We start from the raw sequence: 19,396 nt of genomic DNA, 5'->3' as shown, positions 1-19,396 counted from the left end.
CGGGCAGTAGTGTTTAGACCAAGCAATAAAGTAGTCGTCCTTTTCAACACGAAATAACGGGCTTGTTGTCTGATTCTATAAAAGATCCTATACCCCACAGAACACGTACACGACTATCACGGCCTGACTACACAACAACCAAGGACATTACAAAACACGAAAATATGAATATATTTCAAAAAAAAATGTGTCAAATAAAAGAATACACGTAGAATATATATAATCTTTTCATTCATTTGTTTTTCGTTGGTCGCAACACATGTTTCAATAATAAAATGATTAGTCGGTGTAGAACCTATCAATATTGGGTCCACCTTATAATGTAACTAATACAATGCCACTGGCATGCCAAATGTACGAAACATTCGCATTCTTGTTCAATAATAGATTGATTTCTCTGATATGTGGAACAAGACAGCGGTCTTCAAGATGTGATTGTCCAGACAAATGTAAAAAAGAGTTAGTAATATAGCACATAAAACCAGTGGCGAAATTGTCCGAGTTGTGTGAACTATGCATACCATCAAGACCATTCTAGCATAGAGGTCGTCGGCGATCCATAAACACCAATAAATAGTTCACAAACAAATGAACAATTGTTTGTACATAAATACATGCATCACGAATCGAAAACAACAATTTGGAGAACTCAGAGTCACAAACATATCCAATTATTGATGACGTATTGAAACCCACTACCATCTTCTTCCGTATTGTACTTTGCCTTTACACATGCAACCCACACTTGCAGTGTAATCAATTCTGAGATTGGTGACTGACGCATGATGGTGTTAACCACACGCCTCAGTGTATTTTTTGGTGTATTCTGCGCCCAGATATTCACTGCTACTTCAATAATATGCGTAGAAGCTGACACGGTAAATGTGACCTGTCCAACATTATGTCACTGTAATCTGTGCGGGTCGAGGGCAATACAAGACATATTTCCGTACTGGAAAGTTGGATGTTGTTACAGAGGAATCATATCGCCTTCTCAGGTCAAACAAATCGTGGACGAAATACCATCAGACTCAACTAGCCTCGACCTCAAATGGAACCTCATTTCCAGGGTAGAAGCGGGAACGTTTTCACGTCTGAAACAATTGCGGTATCTTTACCTAAATAATAACCGACTGGTCGGATATGATATACACCCTAATGCGTTCGCAGGACTAGGCAGACTAACTAGGTTATGCATTGGTTTCAACCATGCTGGGTTGGCATCGTATTTCCGCAGTGAGTGGTTGAGACCATTGTCAGCTTTGAAAGATTTTAACAGCCGAAATATCAATTTGGAAATTCTTCCTGCAACAGCGTTTTCGAATAATAGAAAACTTGTCAACATTTTACTCAACAACAATGAACTAACATCAATACCAGATTCCATCTTTAACAACATGCCAGACTTAAAGAGAGTTTTCTTGCATTACAATGGTCTTATAAAGCTTCCAGACAATATGTTCAATGGATCTACAAATATTACAGATTTGAGTTTTGCTTACAACAAATTAACATCGATCTCACAAGACGTAGGCCTACACAAGTTATCCTCTTTGAAAAAACTTCATTTATATGGAAACCCTTTTGACTGTGGATGTGATCTCATTTGGTTTCGGCGCTGGATAGACACTGTCACAGATGTCATACAAGACATTGACAATGTAAATAAATTGCTCCAACGGACAAAATATTCGACAATTTGATCCGGACAAATTGCAGTGTGGTTTCCCCGTTATTGTGGTTACTGCTGCTTCCATTGTAACGTTGTTTATCCTCAGTTTAACAATAGTCCTAGTTTTAAACAGATGGCGGATCAGGTAAGAACGTTGCTCTATATAATGAAACATATATAATTTGCATAGAAACACTAGTGAACAATCGTATCAAAAATGATATAGCTTGATTTACGTATTCACATGAAAGAAAAAAGGAAACTGGAGCATATAGCTCAGATTCTGCAATAAGATGTTTTAATTGTAGTGTGTCTTGTTTTAATTGTTATGTTTCACGTTTTTGCAGATATGGTATATTTTTGTGTAAACTCCGTATCGGTGGTTATCAGCCCATTAATGTGGAGGAACTTGACTATCAGTTTGATGCATTCATCTCCCACTCAAGCAAAGATGAGGATTGGGTATACGATACAATTCAGGCAAAACTGGAAAACCCACCCTATAATTATAAACTTTGTCTAGATTTCCGAGATTTTATGATCGGTGACCATATTTCTGACAATATTCTCAGATCTATAGAAAGGAGTCGTAAAACGGTTTTCATTGTTACGAACAGTTTTGTTGAAAGCGAGTGGTGTTATTTTGAACTTGAGATGGTGTTATTTTGAACTTGAGATGGTGTTATTTTGAACTTGAGATGGTGTTATTTTGAACTTGAGATGGTGTTATTTTGAACTTGAGATGGTGTTATTTTGAACTTGAGATGGTGTTATTTTGAACTTGAGATGGTGTTATTTTGAACTTGAGATGGTCCGGCAAAGAATGTTCGATGAGCATCGAAATCAAGCTGTGATTGTTCTGAAAGAAAACATTACAGCCACTAAAATGACTGGATTATTACAATATTTGATGAGAAATGGTAACCATATAATCTGGAGTGAGGATAAACAAGTACAAAAGTTGTTTTGGAAAAAACTTGACGCGGCTTTGAAGTTCACAAACATAAACATGATTTGAATATGTCGACAGTAGACTTATAAATATGTGGGAACTGTTCAATATATATTCAGATATCAATGTATGAACTAAAACGGAATCATTTACATGGGCATGAAAGTATACTACGTATACAGTTGTTCTTTACACATCCAAATAACATCCGGTTCGTTAAATATTCAGATAATGTTTTTCTTGAAATTGTTTTCACAGTCTTAGTATATGACAAACTATGAAAAGAACTAATTTTAATCTATCAAATATTATTGTATTCAAATCACTGACATTGCGAGTGAACGAGTGACTGGTGTATCGTATGGAATATCATTGTAGTGATCGCCAGGGCGAACGACACACTTGCACCACGCTACGAATAATCTCCCCCAGATCGCCGCTGTGGATCGACTGTGCGTAAGGGTGCATATCCGGGGTACATGTACGTATTCGTATCGTTATTCCATCCCATGAGTGTTTTCAAACTATCAAGGTAGATGCTACTGGCAACGAATACGTTTGAAGCCAAGCGAAACTTACAGGTATGGCGAGCTAACGAACACGTCTGGAAAACTAGTTACACGCCATGGGGTCCACGGGTAACTAGCTATTAGTAAAATGATAATTAATAGAATAATATGCGTATTAAATATACACACAACCTAGATACTGCGCCATTATACCTATATTTAATTTCTTCAGCGATTTGACAAGTATTGAGTAAATTGAGAAAGCCGTAAGTTACCATGAGCGGCGTACATGACAGTTGTAAAAATATTTAACAGCGCCACCAACGACGAATTACGCGCAAATGAGAAATTCCGCTAAAGGACTACGAAATAGACGGGTATGAGACAGCGTACTTCATTTTCGGACACAGCGCGTACCAGCGAACCTTATCGTTATGGTACTGTAAAATGACTAATTTTCACTGGGTTTAAATTTCACTGATTTACCATTTCAGGCATATTCAGTGGGTTTTAAATTCACGGTTTCGTCATTTAGATAATGTGTTCTATGCTAAATTTTACATATTCACTGGGTTTTAATTTAGCGCATTTTTCCAGTCAGCGAAATAAGCTAAATTAAAACCCAGTGAATAATTAATCCTTTTACAGTATTCGTAGTTGACGGTCGAACATCAAATAACCAAATCCTCATTATTTTAGTGTAAAATGTCACGTAATTTTTATGTGTTGGTTTTAAAAAATCTTTATAAACACAGAAATAACCCAATTTTTCATGTACATACTGAAATACTTTGCTTGATCGAGCCTATTATTTGAGTTAACAATGCAACAGTAGCTACAGTATTACAGGGTATATCGTTTTTTACTGCCGGTAAGATTATTTCTCCCGTCATCGAACTAACTTTAAATAAGCACAGAGCACAGTGACAGCGATGACCGCACGGTAACAATTATTAAAATATTTTGGATTTCACAGCAAACATTCGATATTGAGCCCAGATTTAGTGAATTATGTTTTTAACGTGGTGTGTACATTATGAGCCAATAACTCATATGAAGATACACAATCCATGTATCCTTCAGTGACGTATACACACTGGCGGATCCAGAAACTCGGTAAGTGGGGCGCTCCTAATGACGTTGCCGAAGTAGACCTCCGGTTGGCTGGATTTTTAAATTGATTTGTCAATTTTTCTGCGGGCTGAAGGGGGCGCCTGGCGCGCCTCTCCCTAAATCCGCGCAGTAGTACACGAAGGATTATTCCAAACAATCTTTTTGATGAAACTCTCGGCCGTTAACGAGAAACTGGCGCCCTCTGTTGGTGCATCATGATGTATGTAAAATATGACATGAAATTTGTTGGTGTAAATGTGGGTAACGTGGCATGGTGTGGTGTATATGAATGAAAACGTTATTCATCACCTCGCTTTCTTTGGAAGGAAGAGTTGACTTTGTGTATTGGAACAAAATTGATTGACTTCGATTTGAAGAGGAAATCGACGGCCACAAAAAAAACTACTCTTCTAAATTCCATTCTAGAAATGGCATATATAGTCCTAATTTCATTGGAATGTAACTGTATACCGTGAACTTTACGATCAGGTCCAATATCCACCAATGTGACAAATGACGAAATCACATGGCGGATTGATTTCCTATGCACAGCGACTTCACCGCCCTGCTTGAAATAGGTCAAATATGTTTTGTTTTAAGAGTATCTTTATATAATGGGGGTCACATAATTACGCAAACAAAATAAATAAATAAATAAACAGTATTTTTTCTTGTGGTCCTCCCCTATTTGATATGTTTTGAGCAATATTTGTTTTTCTATTTTCGCCATTTACCCATACCGATTTATTCTTTGATAGCACCGAAAATGATGTTATGGCAGGTGATCGAATGCGATAGTTGCTTAGACGATTTGATAAATAATTCTTAGCAGTTGTATATGTTGACATAACATGTAGTCTTGTCACTTATTTGTGAACTGCATCTTTAGCGTTAGCACTGTTAGTTGGGCGGTCATTTAACAGCCACGCCTTCTTTCTTGACAGTATATCATCGATGTTCTCGGCATGATGGTCCTTTCAGTGTTCTTCAGTGTTTGGTAAGGTACACAAACAAATCGTTTGACAGTCTCCTATTTCTTTAGCTGAGGGTCAGGTGGTGTAGGCCATGCCGCAAAGCATCATGGGAATAAAAAGTCAGACCGTTTCCAGGTTTCCACCTGGCTGAGGGTGGTGTTTTTTTTGTTTACGGAGAGACATAGATATATTTAAATACAATATAGATACATACATACAATATAAAACTAGGTGTAATGAAATCCACTCACTGGCACACAATGATTGAGTTATTTGCTTTAAAATTACGGTTTGCTTAACAACATCCAGGAATGAAATTAGAATCATATATTCGCTCACTGTCTACAAGTTATATTAAAAATGCAAGTACTGCAAACCACATGTCCGGTTTTTAAATAGATATTTAAAAGTTGTTTAGGTGTGTGATTACTATACACATATGGGATGTGAAGATCTTCAAATTTAGGCCACTTTTCTAATGTGGTTTTATCGAATAGCTCTGACATACTTGCTTGTTAAAACATGTCTTGCATGATAGTTTTTGTTTTACGATGATTGGTGGCGCTGTTTATACCAGACTGCCTTATTAGAAATTACAACAGTAACATTTATTGTTCGAAACACACACGTGGGTTAAGCAGTCTCTCTTGATACTCGCCCGTGGCGATTACAATCGCGATTTTGAACGAAATGGCAATCGAATGCGGTAAACACTCAACACAACGTGCCAGTCAGTTGAACTATGTTATATATAATATCAGATAAATGGAACATAACAAAACGACATGAGACATAAACACACATAAACAAGCAAATACAATATGCATGAGGTATTGAAGATAACAATGACAGATTATTTTATGCAACATATTATCATTGTGTGGTAAGTCTCGCAATACAGTCACGTGGCCTGGTGTAAAGTACAGATATGACCAGTTCAATAAATCAATGTCGGTACTGCATATGTTGACCGGACATGTATTGGCGGCATTCGAGATCCGAATCGTCGCCATTACACATTTAGTAATGCCACGCAGAATTCCAATCATGTGGTCTACAACATTCGTCTCGCTGCTGGTTTTATTATTCGCCTCTTACGCGTACGCTTCTCCGAAATGCATCCCAGCAGTCAATGTTACTTGCCCTGAGTTGTGCGAGTGTCAGCTTTGCGGAGAACAGTTACGCTTGAATATAGACTGTTGGAAGATTAAGACAGCGAAGTTACTGAGGAAGGCGGTAAAGCAAATGCCGACCGAAACCAACCGTCTCTATATTGGGTGGAATCAACTGTCTCAGATATTCAATGAAACATTCTCACATTTAACAAACCTGACAAAACTTTACATTGATCACAACAAATTGGACGGCAATTTAATACATCTGGCAGCATTCAAGGGACTCGGCAAGTTGAATTATTTGATAATGGGCAACAACCCACATCCGGGTCTTTTGAAACTGCGTAGAGAATGGTTAAAACCATTGGCATCATTGACAAAGTTCGATTTTCAGTTCAATAATCTGGATAAGATTGATGAAAATATTTTCGTCAATAACAATGACTTAGAGTGGATTATATTCAATAACAACAATCTCAAAGCAATTCCAGCTTCCTTGTTTCAAAATATGACTAACTTGAACGGATTGTTTTTACATCGCAATGATTTGAGCCACCTACCACCAGGGATGCTCAACGGAACAGATCAACTAACCAGGCTGAACATCGCTCATAACAAACTAAGGACCATCTCCCCCGACATTGGTTTACAAAATTTAGAATCCTTAAAGCAACTACACGTATACGGTAATCCATTAGACTGTGGATGTGACTTAATTTGGTTTCGTAATTGGATCGACACTACAGATATTGTATGGGATATAAACAATGTAAACTGTTCGGATGGACGAAACATCCTGAAATTCAACCCCGATGACCTGCGATGTGAATTCCCCGTTATTATGGTTACTACAGTTTCAGTGGCAGCGTCAATAGTGCTTTGTGCTATCATCGTCTCACTTCGTGCTAACAGATGGCGAATCAGGTGGGTAAAGTGCTTAAGGGACACTGTCAACAAAACTGTCGACAGGTCCATTTCACTGTTCTATTACCCTATCGTTACAACCAGTCATAAAGTATAGCCCTATTTGACACAAATTGGTTGCAATGAAAACATTCTTTCTCTATTGTATTAGCCTCTGACACGCACATGCGCAGGACTGTACTCACTACGGTACTTCAAGACGAGAAATCCCATCCTACCAAGAACTGTGATGTAATCGGAGAATAAAACCATTAAATTATTATTTTGTTCTATCTGCTAATATATCATACTTTGTTTTCGTGTCGCAATAGATTTTACAGACAACCAATTTATATGCCAACTTCCTCGGAACTATTTTTTTGTTAGCGTCATAAAAAACAAATATTTTGCCAATAGCCAACAGTGACACGGCTGACGATTTTCTCAGTCTCTGTGAAGATAAATCCGCTAAAAATATGTATATGACTAGAAAATGTGACAGTAAAAAGTCACCCGCGCAACGTTTAGCCCTTTAATTTATTAAACGTGTGTAGTAAATTTTATTTGTTCCCCGCCAGAGAATCGGAGTTTGGTACTCCAGGGTCATGAATTTTGTATTTGTTTAATCCATGTATCTGTTTCGTAGCTTCTAAAAGCTACAAGACTGTACCTGATTGGCTACCCAACCCTGACACATAAAGAATCAAACCAATCAGAAAGCAGCTTGTTTGTCAACAAGTGTGTGTGACGTTTCAAATTTTGTGCCTTGTATGCATGCTTATTTGCATAAATGGTCACCGTTCCTGAACACTGATTACTGTTTTTTTTTTTTTTTTTTTTTTTGAAACTTGGCAGTTTTTTTTATTCACAAATAGTAACACTGATTACTGTTCCTGATTACTACGTTTACCCTACTGCGATTAACATTTACAAGTATTTTTTCACTCACCATTATCTTTACGGTTTGGGGAATTCACTATTGGTAACCTACAATAATAATCACCTGAATTGGATCTCAAAACATTTAATTGGTGTTTAATTCGCATTTAAAGTAAAAAGGGGCATTTTGGGTGTGTTTTAAAAACATAATTTGGTATTTGAAAGAATTTGTCGAGGTAACGGCGAATATCTTCAGGCACACACCCATGTGCTGATCACGACATACAAGCGCTTATGTACAGAGCACTGACATCCACATAGAAATAGATTGTTTATTACGTCATAGTCATGCGACAAATAGATTTGTGCTTTCTCATTATCAAAGGAGCTACTGTTAGTAATGTGACCTTTGTTATATACCCGCCCATGTAACCAAACATTTGATATGATTTAACCTCGAGGTCGCAAAGTGTGTAATCGTACGATGTGATATGAAATTTCATTACTAAATATGGGAAGCACAATCTTTAGTTTCGTGTGCTTTTCATGTAAAAGACGAAATCTGATTGATTTGTTAGCAATTCATAAATTCTACATATTATAGTGACGTAATTCGTATAAAATAAATTATACCACGACGTGTACGTGTATGGTAGTTTGTGAGTATAACCCCGTGCAACAGCATGGCAACTTGTGATAGTATGTCAACAAATCAAACAGCTAGTTTTGAGTAATGTACCCCCACGACATGGTGGGGTAAAGGGTCATATCCAGTTTAGGCGTTGTCCATAAATAATCAATCTGTTAATTTCGACTCCAGTCAATAGAATGATCATTTAACTGCATATCCAAATTGATGTAACATAATATGTTCGAAGCAGGCAGATCGGTGACCGCTCGCAATCAAATAATTATCTCTAATGCTTTAAATTAAAGTTTAATTCACACTTAGCGCTAACATTAATTGTATAAAAAATACCGATTAAAGCCAGGTGTTCAAAAACACGGATTTTAGAGGATGAATATACATCTAGAAAACACAGTCAGAAAGTGAACTGAAAACAGCTGCAGCCCATTTCACTGATTGCTGTAACATTCCGTCAAAAAGTCAATACTTAGTTTCAAAGTTCAATTCACACTGGACTGTCGCCGTACGGCATACTACTATTCATATTAGTATGTTAAAATTAACGATTTAACATAGTATGTAATTTATCACTTTTTATGTTGCCGAATATACCAAAAGCAGTTTGAAGCTGGAATTACCCTTTGAAATCAAATCATTCCGGAACGTAAATAATGAAACCCGAATGGTGTTTCTCGACCGATCACAATGCTTCGTAGTCGGATTTACACTAAATATCCCGTTTTTCGAGCCATACTCATTTTCTCGAGTCAAATAGTTATTGTTCTCATAAATTGGCCTAAGACTTATACACGCTATTGTTCAAGGTCTTATAAACGTCCCAGGAAGTTTATACTTCTTTGTTCTCATAAAATACACCAGGATTTTTATATAAACCATATATTATACAAGATAAAATACTGAGCTAGTTTTACTGTACTAAGAAAAAAACAAAACAACGCGAAATCTTGGTTCAAGATCAGGTCACTGGCCCAGCATGCATCGCGTTGGGTCAAATCACGAGTAAAATCAAAACAGTCCTCATCACTAGTCTAGTGCAAGCCACACAAACCCAACATTGTTATAATATGTTCCCACCTCGCCCTACTTTCAAATAGGTTTTCCACAAAGACAATATTATTATGTCCTATATTCAAATATTTTTTCTCTTCACTGGACGCACCTCAAAACTACATATATGTGAGTAATAATCTGTTGGGATCAGCCGTTTCCATGCCTCCGATATAATTAAATGTAGTTAGGGTTAATAACTCTTACATAATCAATCCCACTCGATCCAAGTGGGAGTTTGATGTATCATTAGCCACCTTCTCGATTTCATTCACAAATTGGTACAGCTAGGTCATAATGTAATGTAATGTAATGTAATGTAATGTATTCTCATCATTTTGTATCGACAGATACGGCATATTTGTATTTAAACGTCGATTCAAGGTAAATAAGTACGAAGAAATCAAAGATGACGACGATGAGTTCAAATATGACGTTTTCCTCTCGCATTCCAGTAAAGACGAAGAATGGGTTTTAAAGGTCCTACACCCAACTCTAGAGAATCCACCTTATAATTATAAATTGTGTTTAGATTATCGCGATTTTATTATCGGGGATACAATCGCTGATAATATTATTGACGCTGTGCAGAAAAGTCGTAAAACCGCGTTCATCTTAACCAAATCGTTTATAGAGAGTGAGTGGTGTTACTTTGAACTTGAGATGGTGCGGCAACAGATGTTTGATGAACACAGAGATTTAGCCATCTTAATCATGAAAGAGAATGTCTCCACCGGTGATATGCCAGGATTGCTGAAGTATTTAATGAGAAAGGGTAACTATATTGAATGGAGTGACAACAAACACGGAGAACTGTTATTCTGGAGCAAACTGGACTCGGCACTGAAATGTACCAAAACTAATATGGTTTGATTTTATAGTAAGACAAACTGTAAACGATCACCGGGCTTAACACGAACTCTAGAACTTTTTATCTGCATCAATTAGATCCTGACAATATATCCTTGATCAATGAATTTTCAGTTCTTTCAGTTTCATGTCATGGTCTGAAATGATATGCAAGATGTACTTTGAGGCATTTTTGGGTGAAATTAACTCCCATTTATTCCACACACAAAAAATAGTGTTAATAAGAATTACCTTATAATTAATAAACACAATTGCCATGACAACACGGCAGCATTTTATCGGTGGCGAAATATTGCTTTTCCCACCAATTCTCAGAAGATTATTTCTTCTGCGTTAACACGACTGTGAACGACGCTCGGTCGGGTCAAGTTCGTTTAGAAGTGGAGCTGGGATATCCCCCTTGAGATGGGGTTATCGTTTAGATGAACATGCCACGTCGGAGTTCTGGAATTCAATCGCAGAACAAAACCGAGTGTTTGTTGGTGACAACATTATTGAAGCCGACTCGACCTGAACGCGTTCACACAACCGTTTTTGCTGGTTTGTCTGTTGGGTTTTGATGCAATGCTGTCGTGTAACATGGTATAACTACATTGAATTTGATCACCATGAATTATGCGATGTAATCGCCATTGTGGTCTTATCTTATGTTATTTTATGAAACTACAATGCGCTGTAACGAGTGTCCTATAAATGAAATGTTTTCTGCACTGTCCTGTGGCGTTGAGTTTTATAATTATTTTTTTGGGAATTATTATTCGTCTATTTACATTTTCGCACTTATTGGATTGCTACGCATGCAGATATTGAATAAGGTCTTGACATGTATTCATGTTAATATTCAATCTTATTAACAACGTCAAACTGTATATATAAATATGTTACTGCAATATAGTGCTTATGCAAACTACAATTTATATAGCAATCTATTTGGATCTATAGAAATGTCTCAAATAATGTATTACTTAATGATTTTTTGCAGCCATCATTCAATATACACTTAGTATGGGTGAAACCAATTTCTGTGAGCGCAGTGGCTGAGCTTGGTGAATTTGATGTCTGAAATACACGTGGCTTTATATGATATGATATAATGATAATATTTGTATAATATGTGTAATAAAATCTCCGAGATTTCTCGTAGCTTATACTGCTTATACTAGACAAGGTTAATATATAATTTCCCTATCCATAGCATATTCTCTGATTTTCACATATGTTGACAGTGAACACTTAGGAGCCGGGCCACACCTGCTTTACGACTACACTGCTTTAAATGGATCCACCCTCACAGCAACACGCTGAAACGTTCAGGCCACCTGTTTTAATTTAGTTTACAGTTGGAAATCATGGTTAGTAACACCATGGCACGTGGTTCGTTAATGCGAGAAATCAGCAGCAGCTATAATGCGGTCGGGAAGACTTTCCAATATACCTCTAATCCTAACTTTACCCTCACCCCCATAACCTCTATTGATACTCAAATTAATTGTATATGCCCCTCTTGAGAACACCTATAGTTATCATCTAGAGGAACATATACAATTGAATGGGTGCTTGGGGCAAGATTTAGAGTTAGGGTAAGTGGTGGGGGTACTTCGGAAAGTCGTTCCACGCTACTCGTGCTTTTGTACTTAGCCGGTCTATAAATGTGTTGATTTTGCAATTAGTCTCACAGAAGTGTTAGTAAGTGAAGTACACAAGTTTACATATTTGTGTATCTACAACTCCGTACAAAACGCAAAGTAAATAGTTTAATGTCTTACATTAGAACGTACTTACGTTTTGGTGATCAGTTGGTACCTAATCATGAGTGGCCCTAAGACAAAATAAAACACATCAACAGATTACAAACCACTGCATTCGGACAAGATATTTTACATTTGAGGTATTGTAGTAGCCACTCCAACATTCTCGTCACATTGTATTCCATACGTCTTACAGACATAGTTTAAAATTATTTGTATATTTTTTGTTAAAATTTAATTGTATACATTTAATTGTATACATTTAATTGTATACATTCAAGCATTCTTTCATATACTCGAATAGTTGTTATTTTCGTCAATTTATTTTAAAGATACTGTTGAAGGTGATGATTATGATGGGACTAATAAACAGCATCACGTATCAAAACTATTCCGTGTTTGTCCTATTTTTGTAGACGGAAATGTACAATTTAAAACAGATGTTTCCTAAGATACTACTTGTATTAATAAACGACACAAAACTAATTCAGTTTCGTGTGTAAGTTGAAAACAAGTATAAATAGGTACAGTAATCTATTTACATCAGATTTGTTACATGAATGGTTTTACACAAATAAGAAAATATTATTTCACCATGATCACGTAAGTCCATGACAAATTGTATTTGAATGTAACAATTATCACCTTTAGTTTTGTAATATGTAAGTACATCGTAATATATTTTTAATAAAACAATGAACTAATGCGAATGAGTGATGACAGTGATATGTATATAAATAGTATTAAAAAGATCGAAGACACGGAAGTAGTTCTAAACATGTATTCACTATTACCGTATATAATTACTATTAACTGAGTTTAATATAATGCATGTCACTATTATATACAGTGATGCTATACAGATATAGTTCAATTTTTGTAATAAGAAATATTATAGTTGTGTAACACACAGAAACACTGGCACAATTGATGTACTCAAATAGAGTAGCTCACAATACGGCAATGAATCTGAACAATATAATCATAGGATGATTAGAATTGTGATACTAATAGATACTATTCCTTTATAATTTTCGCAAACACTAGTGACGTAACTATCTTATATATGCGTTGAGAGCAGATGACTGAAATATTAATAAATTTGGTGTATCCATGACAGTCGGAACATGCAGATCCGTAACACATGTTTATTTAATCGCGACAGGCCATCATTCTTATCATCGGGATAAGTTGCGTATATTCACTTTCTGATTAGGGGAACGCAGAATAATATTCGAAGGGGTGGTGGTCGACGCACTGCGCATGTGCGACATTTGTGTTGATAAACATGATTACCCCACAATTCAAAGCGCTATTCTAATGGAAATCACAAGTTTGACCTGGGCGCGACTTGCAATAATTACCGCTGGTGATTCCTTCGATACCTTCCAATCACCTGCAAAATACCTAATTAAAGCTTATCAACGTCTCAGTTTGTACTCGTTGATCTGCAAAACAGTCAAAGTCGCCATCTTTGTTTATATGAGACCCATATATCTCGTGCATGTGTGGCGCGACGACTATCACCCTTTCAAGCTCGAAGGAAATACAACTTGCTGCTTATTTGTAAATTAAAATTTAATTTAGGTCGTGTCTTATTTTTCATATTGAAATGGTTTGGTTAGGATACTCTTGCAAATTAGTTATTCAGATTTTGACATAGGACGTAAGGTCAGATAACCACGACAGTGTAGTTCCTTATTGCGTTCCACTTTCCGTCCTGGAAAAATAAGATAATTATATAATTTCACTTCATGAAACTAATAACCGTTTTAAACAGTGTACTATTCTTGGAGTGTACAAATGAACCAATTTCGCATAGTGTGCCTCTGATACAAGTCGTCAACAGCATGAAAATGAACATATTCGTGAGCGTCACAATTGTTCTACTATCTCTCATCCAATCATCATATCAGGATCAATTCATTATAGAACCCAGTGATACAACTGTCCTTCTCAATACGAACATCACCATGACATGCCGAGTAGAAGACTTAAGATATAAATATGTTGATCAATATGACGTATACTGGGAAAAGAATGCGGGAATGTTTTTGAAGGAAGCCAACGACAAGTATGGAATATCTACAATCAGAGAGAATGAATCACAGCCAAGCCAAGGTAGTATCACGGGCACTCTGTATATTGCTAACGTAGCAGAAACAGACGGCGGTTCATATATTTGTTTTCTGTATTATGATGGGGAAACACAGATTAATTACAAATCAAAAACTGGAAAGCTTACAGTGATCACATTCACGGGCCACCCTGTTGGAAACACTGTAGTGAAGCATGGTAATTGCAGCATGACCTGCGAGATTAAAAATTACAACAACGATACGTATACTATAGATTGAACTTGAAGAATATTGCAATAACAATAGATGGGGGGATAAAACGGAAATATCTATCGCGTTACAATGTTACAAGGGATGTTAATTCGGAGTCTGGTACGACCAAGTATAGATTGACAATTCGCAAGGTTACGCGTAAGGATGCTGGCGAATATAGCTGTGTTGTTCGCGACAAGGAGGACAAAACAAAGATGTTGCAGTCGTCAAAAGCCAAACTCTCAGTTATTTACCCACCAAAAAAGACATACCCTAAATGTACCTCCCTTAATCCAACTAATCAGGTGTATTATCCTGGTGACGTCATCACCACGGCGTGTCAATCTGGGAAAAGTAATGCCCCTATCGACTTGACGTGGAGAAAAGGAGATGTGATTAGGAATGGAACACGTGTTAATGATAATGTTCCTGAAATACGCGACACATGGATATTGTCATCCCATGATAATGACATCAACATTACGTGTGTTATGACCGGCCCCGCTGTGTTAATTGAAAGACAATGCACAGTTGGACCGATACAAGTTGAAGAAATCCCTGAGAAAGAAGAAACAACGATGAACGATGTCGAACCTTCTACTGTCATTGATACAACGACGTCAATCACCGTGACGGTTACTAAACCAATGCCCGTCTCCATAACTGCCAGTCTGACCGCCCCTTATAAAACAACAATCGACGATATAAAACCAACTACTACCCGTGATACAACGACACTGATAACCGCGAGGGTGACTAAACCAACGTTAATCTCGAAAACTGCCTCTCTGACCATCCCTTATAAAACAACAATCGACAAACTAAAACCAACTACTGCACTTGATTCAACGACACGAATCATTGCGAAGGTGACTAAACCAACGTCCATCTCCAAAACGTTCTCTTTGACCACTCGATCTCCTTATAAAACAACAATCGACAAAATAAAATCAACTACTGCACTTGATTCAACGACACGAATCATTGCGAAGGTGACTAAACCAACGTCCATCTCCAAAACGTTCTCTTCGACCACTCGATCTCCTTACAAAACAACAATCGACAAAATAAAACCAACTACTGCACTTGATTCAACGACACGAATCATTGCGAAGGTGACTAAACCAACGTCCATCTCCAAAACGTTCTCTTCGACCACTCGATCTCCTTACAAAACAACAATCGACAAAATAAAATCAACTACTGCACTTGATTCAACGACACGAATCATTGCAAAGGTGACTAAACCAACGTCCATCTCCAAAACGTTCTCTTCGACCACTCGATCTCCTTACAAAACAACAATCGACAAAATAAAACCAACTACTGCACTTGATTCAACGACACGAATCATTGCGAAGGTGACTAAACCAACGTCCATCTCCAAAACGTTCTCTTCGACCACTCGATCTCCTTACAAAACAACAATCGAAAAAATAAAACCAACTAATGCCCGTGATACAACGACACTGGTAACTGCAAAATTGACTAAACCAATGTTCGTCCCCGAAACTGCCTCTCTGACCGCCCCTTACAAAACAACAATCGACAAAATCAAACCACCTACTACACGTGATGCAACGACAGCAATCACCGCGAAGTTTACTAAACCGACGACCGTCTCCTTGGCCGCGTCTTACAAAAAGACCGACGACATCGAATCGACTACCTCACCTGATACAACGGCACCGATCACAGTGACGGTTATCAATGCAGCGACCATCTTGAAATTTGCCCACTATGAAACAACCCTTCATGCCACTGGCCAATTCACTGACAAGAATTTTGAAGCATCGAATACAACTGCTAGTGCAACTACCGTTTTTACGAAAGGGGTATTTCTAACAACGCCTGGCAATAACCAAATTCTTTCTATATCGATATACGTTACGGGAGGAGCCATTTTAACGATAATTGTTGTCTGTTCTGTCCTTATTTGTTGGAGAAATAATAAAAACGCAAAACGTAAAAAGAAAGGCGAAAGCCGAACACACGACATACAGGAGCTGACAGAAAGAGCCAACCGTCACGCCGAAAGGGACGCGGACAAAAATGAACATAGCACGGTGTTTGAACCAAGTAAACCGTCATTCACATCATCGAGTGACCATACAGTCGCTTTAGTCTCACCGCATGATGATGGACAACCTGGTGGCTCGGTAAACGACGATACTTGTACTAACGCGGGGCCTCTCACGACGTTCGCGAAATCGGGGGAGCTAGTTTACGCCGATCTCGATTTTTCCCTCTTTAAGCCGGAACGTGAGGGAAACGTAAAGTCGTTTAAATCAGACGACAAAGTCATCTATGCCGATATCATGAGCTGTTAAAAAACAAACAAGAGTAACGGCATTTCTTTGACGGACATTACTGCATTTCAAACCACATTAATCATAATATGTTTTCATACCACTATGTATGAAGCGACATAATTGTATAATAATCAGATACCATGTTCAGCGTGATAACGGGCCTGACTACAGCTGTCAAACTATACTTCGTTCAATTTAGTCAGTCTAATGCAATTATTATTATATTATCTACTGTGATTACAATTATTATAAAAACTAAAATAGTTACTCGGTGAAATCAAGCATTTCATTGCTTAAACTATTTACTAGAACAATTTATATAACCAAAACATCCTTCGCAAAACATTTCAAGAGTATTACTGCACGTAATATTAATTACAATGTTAATTGTAATATTAATAGTTAAAATATAGAACCCGCACTGCCCATTATTATTATTGCGTGTTATGAATAACCATTATAAGAATCAGATTTTTTGTAGGACATCGTAGGTTCACATTATCGCACAATAATATACACCTGTTATCGCAATTCATTTCAACAAAAAGGCCATTCTCCTAATCCAATGCAGGCTCTGTGGAGATTCATTATTGTTTAAATAACAGGGCTCAGACCTCAGACTAGTAATACAAGTCTGAGCTCAGACAAAGACTGCTTCACGTCCAATATTGCGCACTTCCTTGTCCTTGTCCTGTTATTTAAACAATATGGATGACAAGAAGGGTGTATAGCGTAGTTAAACACGTTATCGCGTCTAGACCCTTTTCCGAATTCAATATGACGCTTGGAAGATTCATCACCCTCACAATTAAACAAATTCACTTACAATCACTGGGATTAATTATGAACGTGCAAAAATATTTTTTGGCAATTGATGCCCCGGTCAGGAAATTTTAAATCAATTAAAATGCACATGATATTTGAAAATATAATGTATTTCATTATGAATCCTATATATTCCGGATAATACGTGGTTATATATTATTAACTGCTCTAAGGGGATAGGGTACATTGGCGACAACGACTAGTAGCCGAATTATTTAATTACTCAAACATTACATGCATGATCAAATATAAACTTGTAGACGAATAAAAAAACGCATGAAATCCTATGCTTATTTTTTATTTGTTCGAACTCCTTGTTTCAACGCTCTTCCCGGAAGACCTACTAGTATTTCATTTAGTATTTTCGCCACAGAGGGCACACTACTAACAGAGGCTCCGAGTTGAACCTTAAGCGAGCCGAGTATTTCACGATTTTACTTCCCACAAAACGTGTTTTTCCTTTTAAGAATTCACCGGTGAGCAACTTACTGGATGTTAAGGGAGATAACAGTGCACGTTTCACTGATCTCCAGTCAAGTTGGTGCCAAATCTTGCAATAAAACAAATTCTGTATTTCTGTGCTAATCGCATTGTTCTCTGCGCGAATAGCCTGTTAAATTAAACTTTTAGATGTTTTGTCGGGTTATTTCTAAGTATTCATATGGACATTGAATATCATAATGGCAGTCTTTAACGTATTAGTAAAGTACCAGTTATACCAAAATGACATAACGCTTGGATGGTAATTTTTTTGATGGAGTACACTTGCTTGTTTAGTTTGAACGTCCATTTTCTAAGAAGGTCTACCAGGAAGTAAGTAAGTAAATATGTTAAAATAATATCCAAATAACGACAAATTAACGCATTAATAGGTCCGTCACATCAGTATCACAGTGGCATTAGTGTTATTTTCTGAACAGTGTGTCCAATAACTGGTAGTTAACGCACTCCTACATCATGAACTGTGTGTTACCACTCAACACACAAGGAGGAATACGATAATGAGGTATACCGCCAATTCAGCGAGTTTTTTTTAGGGTTTTCTGCAGCCTCGCTACAGTTTATGCTTTGCTATTGCAGGCTGCATACAGGCATGTCGTCACAGCGTACGTTTGTTTCGTAAATCTTTTTTTTTTATAAAAACAACATAGACAAGTGACCTGGACGAAAGATTGATCAGCCAGTAAGGGAAGCGAGACGGGCTATGACCAATCAGAAGAACTCTCCCAATAGTACCAGTTTTACCAACTGTCAAACAGTAGGTTTTAATCCGGTTTAAGCTCCCGAAACAATAGTCGGAGCATAAGGCAAAGACTTGAACAGCTGTTTATAAGTTAAATTTAGTTTTCTTATCCAGTCACATACTACACAGTTGTCATTTTTGAAAACCCACAACAGGCTAAACATCACTGACAACTAATGATAACAACTCAAATCCAATAATTTATAAAAATGGACGCTGCAACGAGAACGACTGAAATTTTACCCTGGGACAAAA

The 19,396-nt window shown here is 37.2% G+C and overlaps 2 protein-coding genes across 2 annotated transcripts; both read left to right on the top strand.

Annotated features, from left to right (window-relative positions):
- The first annotated feature begins 6,168 nt into the window (after nucleotides 1–6,168).
- On the top strand, nucleotides 6,169–10,686 carry LOC100371103 (uncharacterized). The gene is made up of 2 exons (XM_002733897.1): nucleotides 6,169–7,259; nucleotides 10,164–10,686. Exons 1-2 carry the CDS (start codon nucleotides 6,169–6,171, stop codon nucleotides 10,684–10,686), a joined length of 1,614 nt encoding a protein of 537 aa, XP_002733943.1.
- Nucleotides 10,687–14,404: 3,718 nt separating this feature from the next.
- Nucleotides 14,405–17,502, top strand: LOC146736155 (uncharacterized). The gene is made up of 2 exons (XM_085505175.1): nucleotides 14,405–14,772; nucleotides 14,799–17,502. Exons 1-2 carry the CDS (start codon nucleotides 14,405–14,407, stop codon nucleotides 17,089–17,091), a joined length of 2,661 nt encoding a protein of 886 aa, XP_085361301.1. The 3' UTR covers nucleotides 17,092–17,502.
- Nucleotides 17,503–19,396: the final 1,894 nt, after the last annotated feature.

This window comes from Saccoglossus kowalevskii, chromosome 11, assembly GCF_978046115.1.
Source record: "Saccoglossus kowalevskii chromosome 11, keSacKowa6.1, whole genome shotgun sequence".
Lineage (NCBI taxonomy): Eukaryota > Metazoa > Hemichordata > Enteropneusta > Harrimaniidae > Saccoglossus > Saccoglossus kowalevskii.
This window is presented reverse-complemented; position numbering and strand designations above follow the sequence as displayed.

What these genes read in the sequence shown, in the direction of transcription:
- LOC100371103 (XM_002733897.1), top strand. Translation starts at nt 6,169, where the DNA reads ATGTCGGTACTGCATATGTTGACCGGACATGTATTGGCGGCATTCGAG. An exon ending in GCTAACAGATGGCGAATCAG is followed by an intron (nt 7,260 to 10,163) that starts GTGGGTAAAGTG and finishes TTGTATCGACAG; the next exon opens with ATACGGCATATTTGTATTTA.
- LOC146736155 (XM_085505175.1), top strand. Translation starts at nt 14,405, where the DNA reads ATGACATGCCGAGTAGAAGACTTAAGATATAAATATGTTGATCAATAT. An exon ending in AAAAATTACAACAACGATAC is followed by an intron (nt 14,773 to 14,798) that starts GTATACTATAGA and finishes GAACTTGAAGAA; the next exon opens with TATTGCAATAACAATAGATG.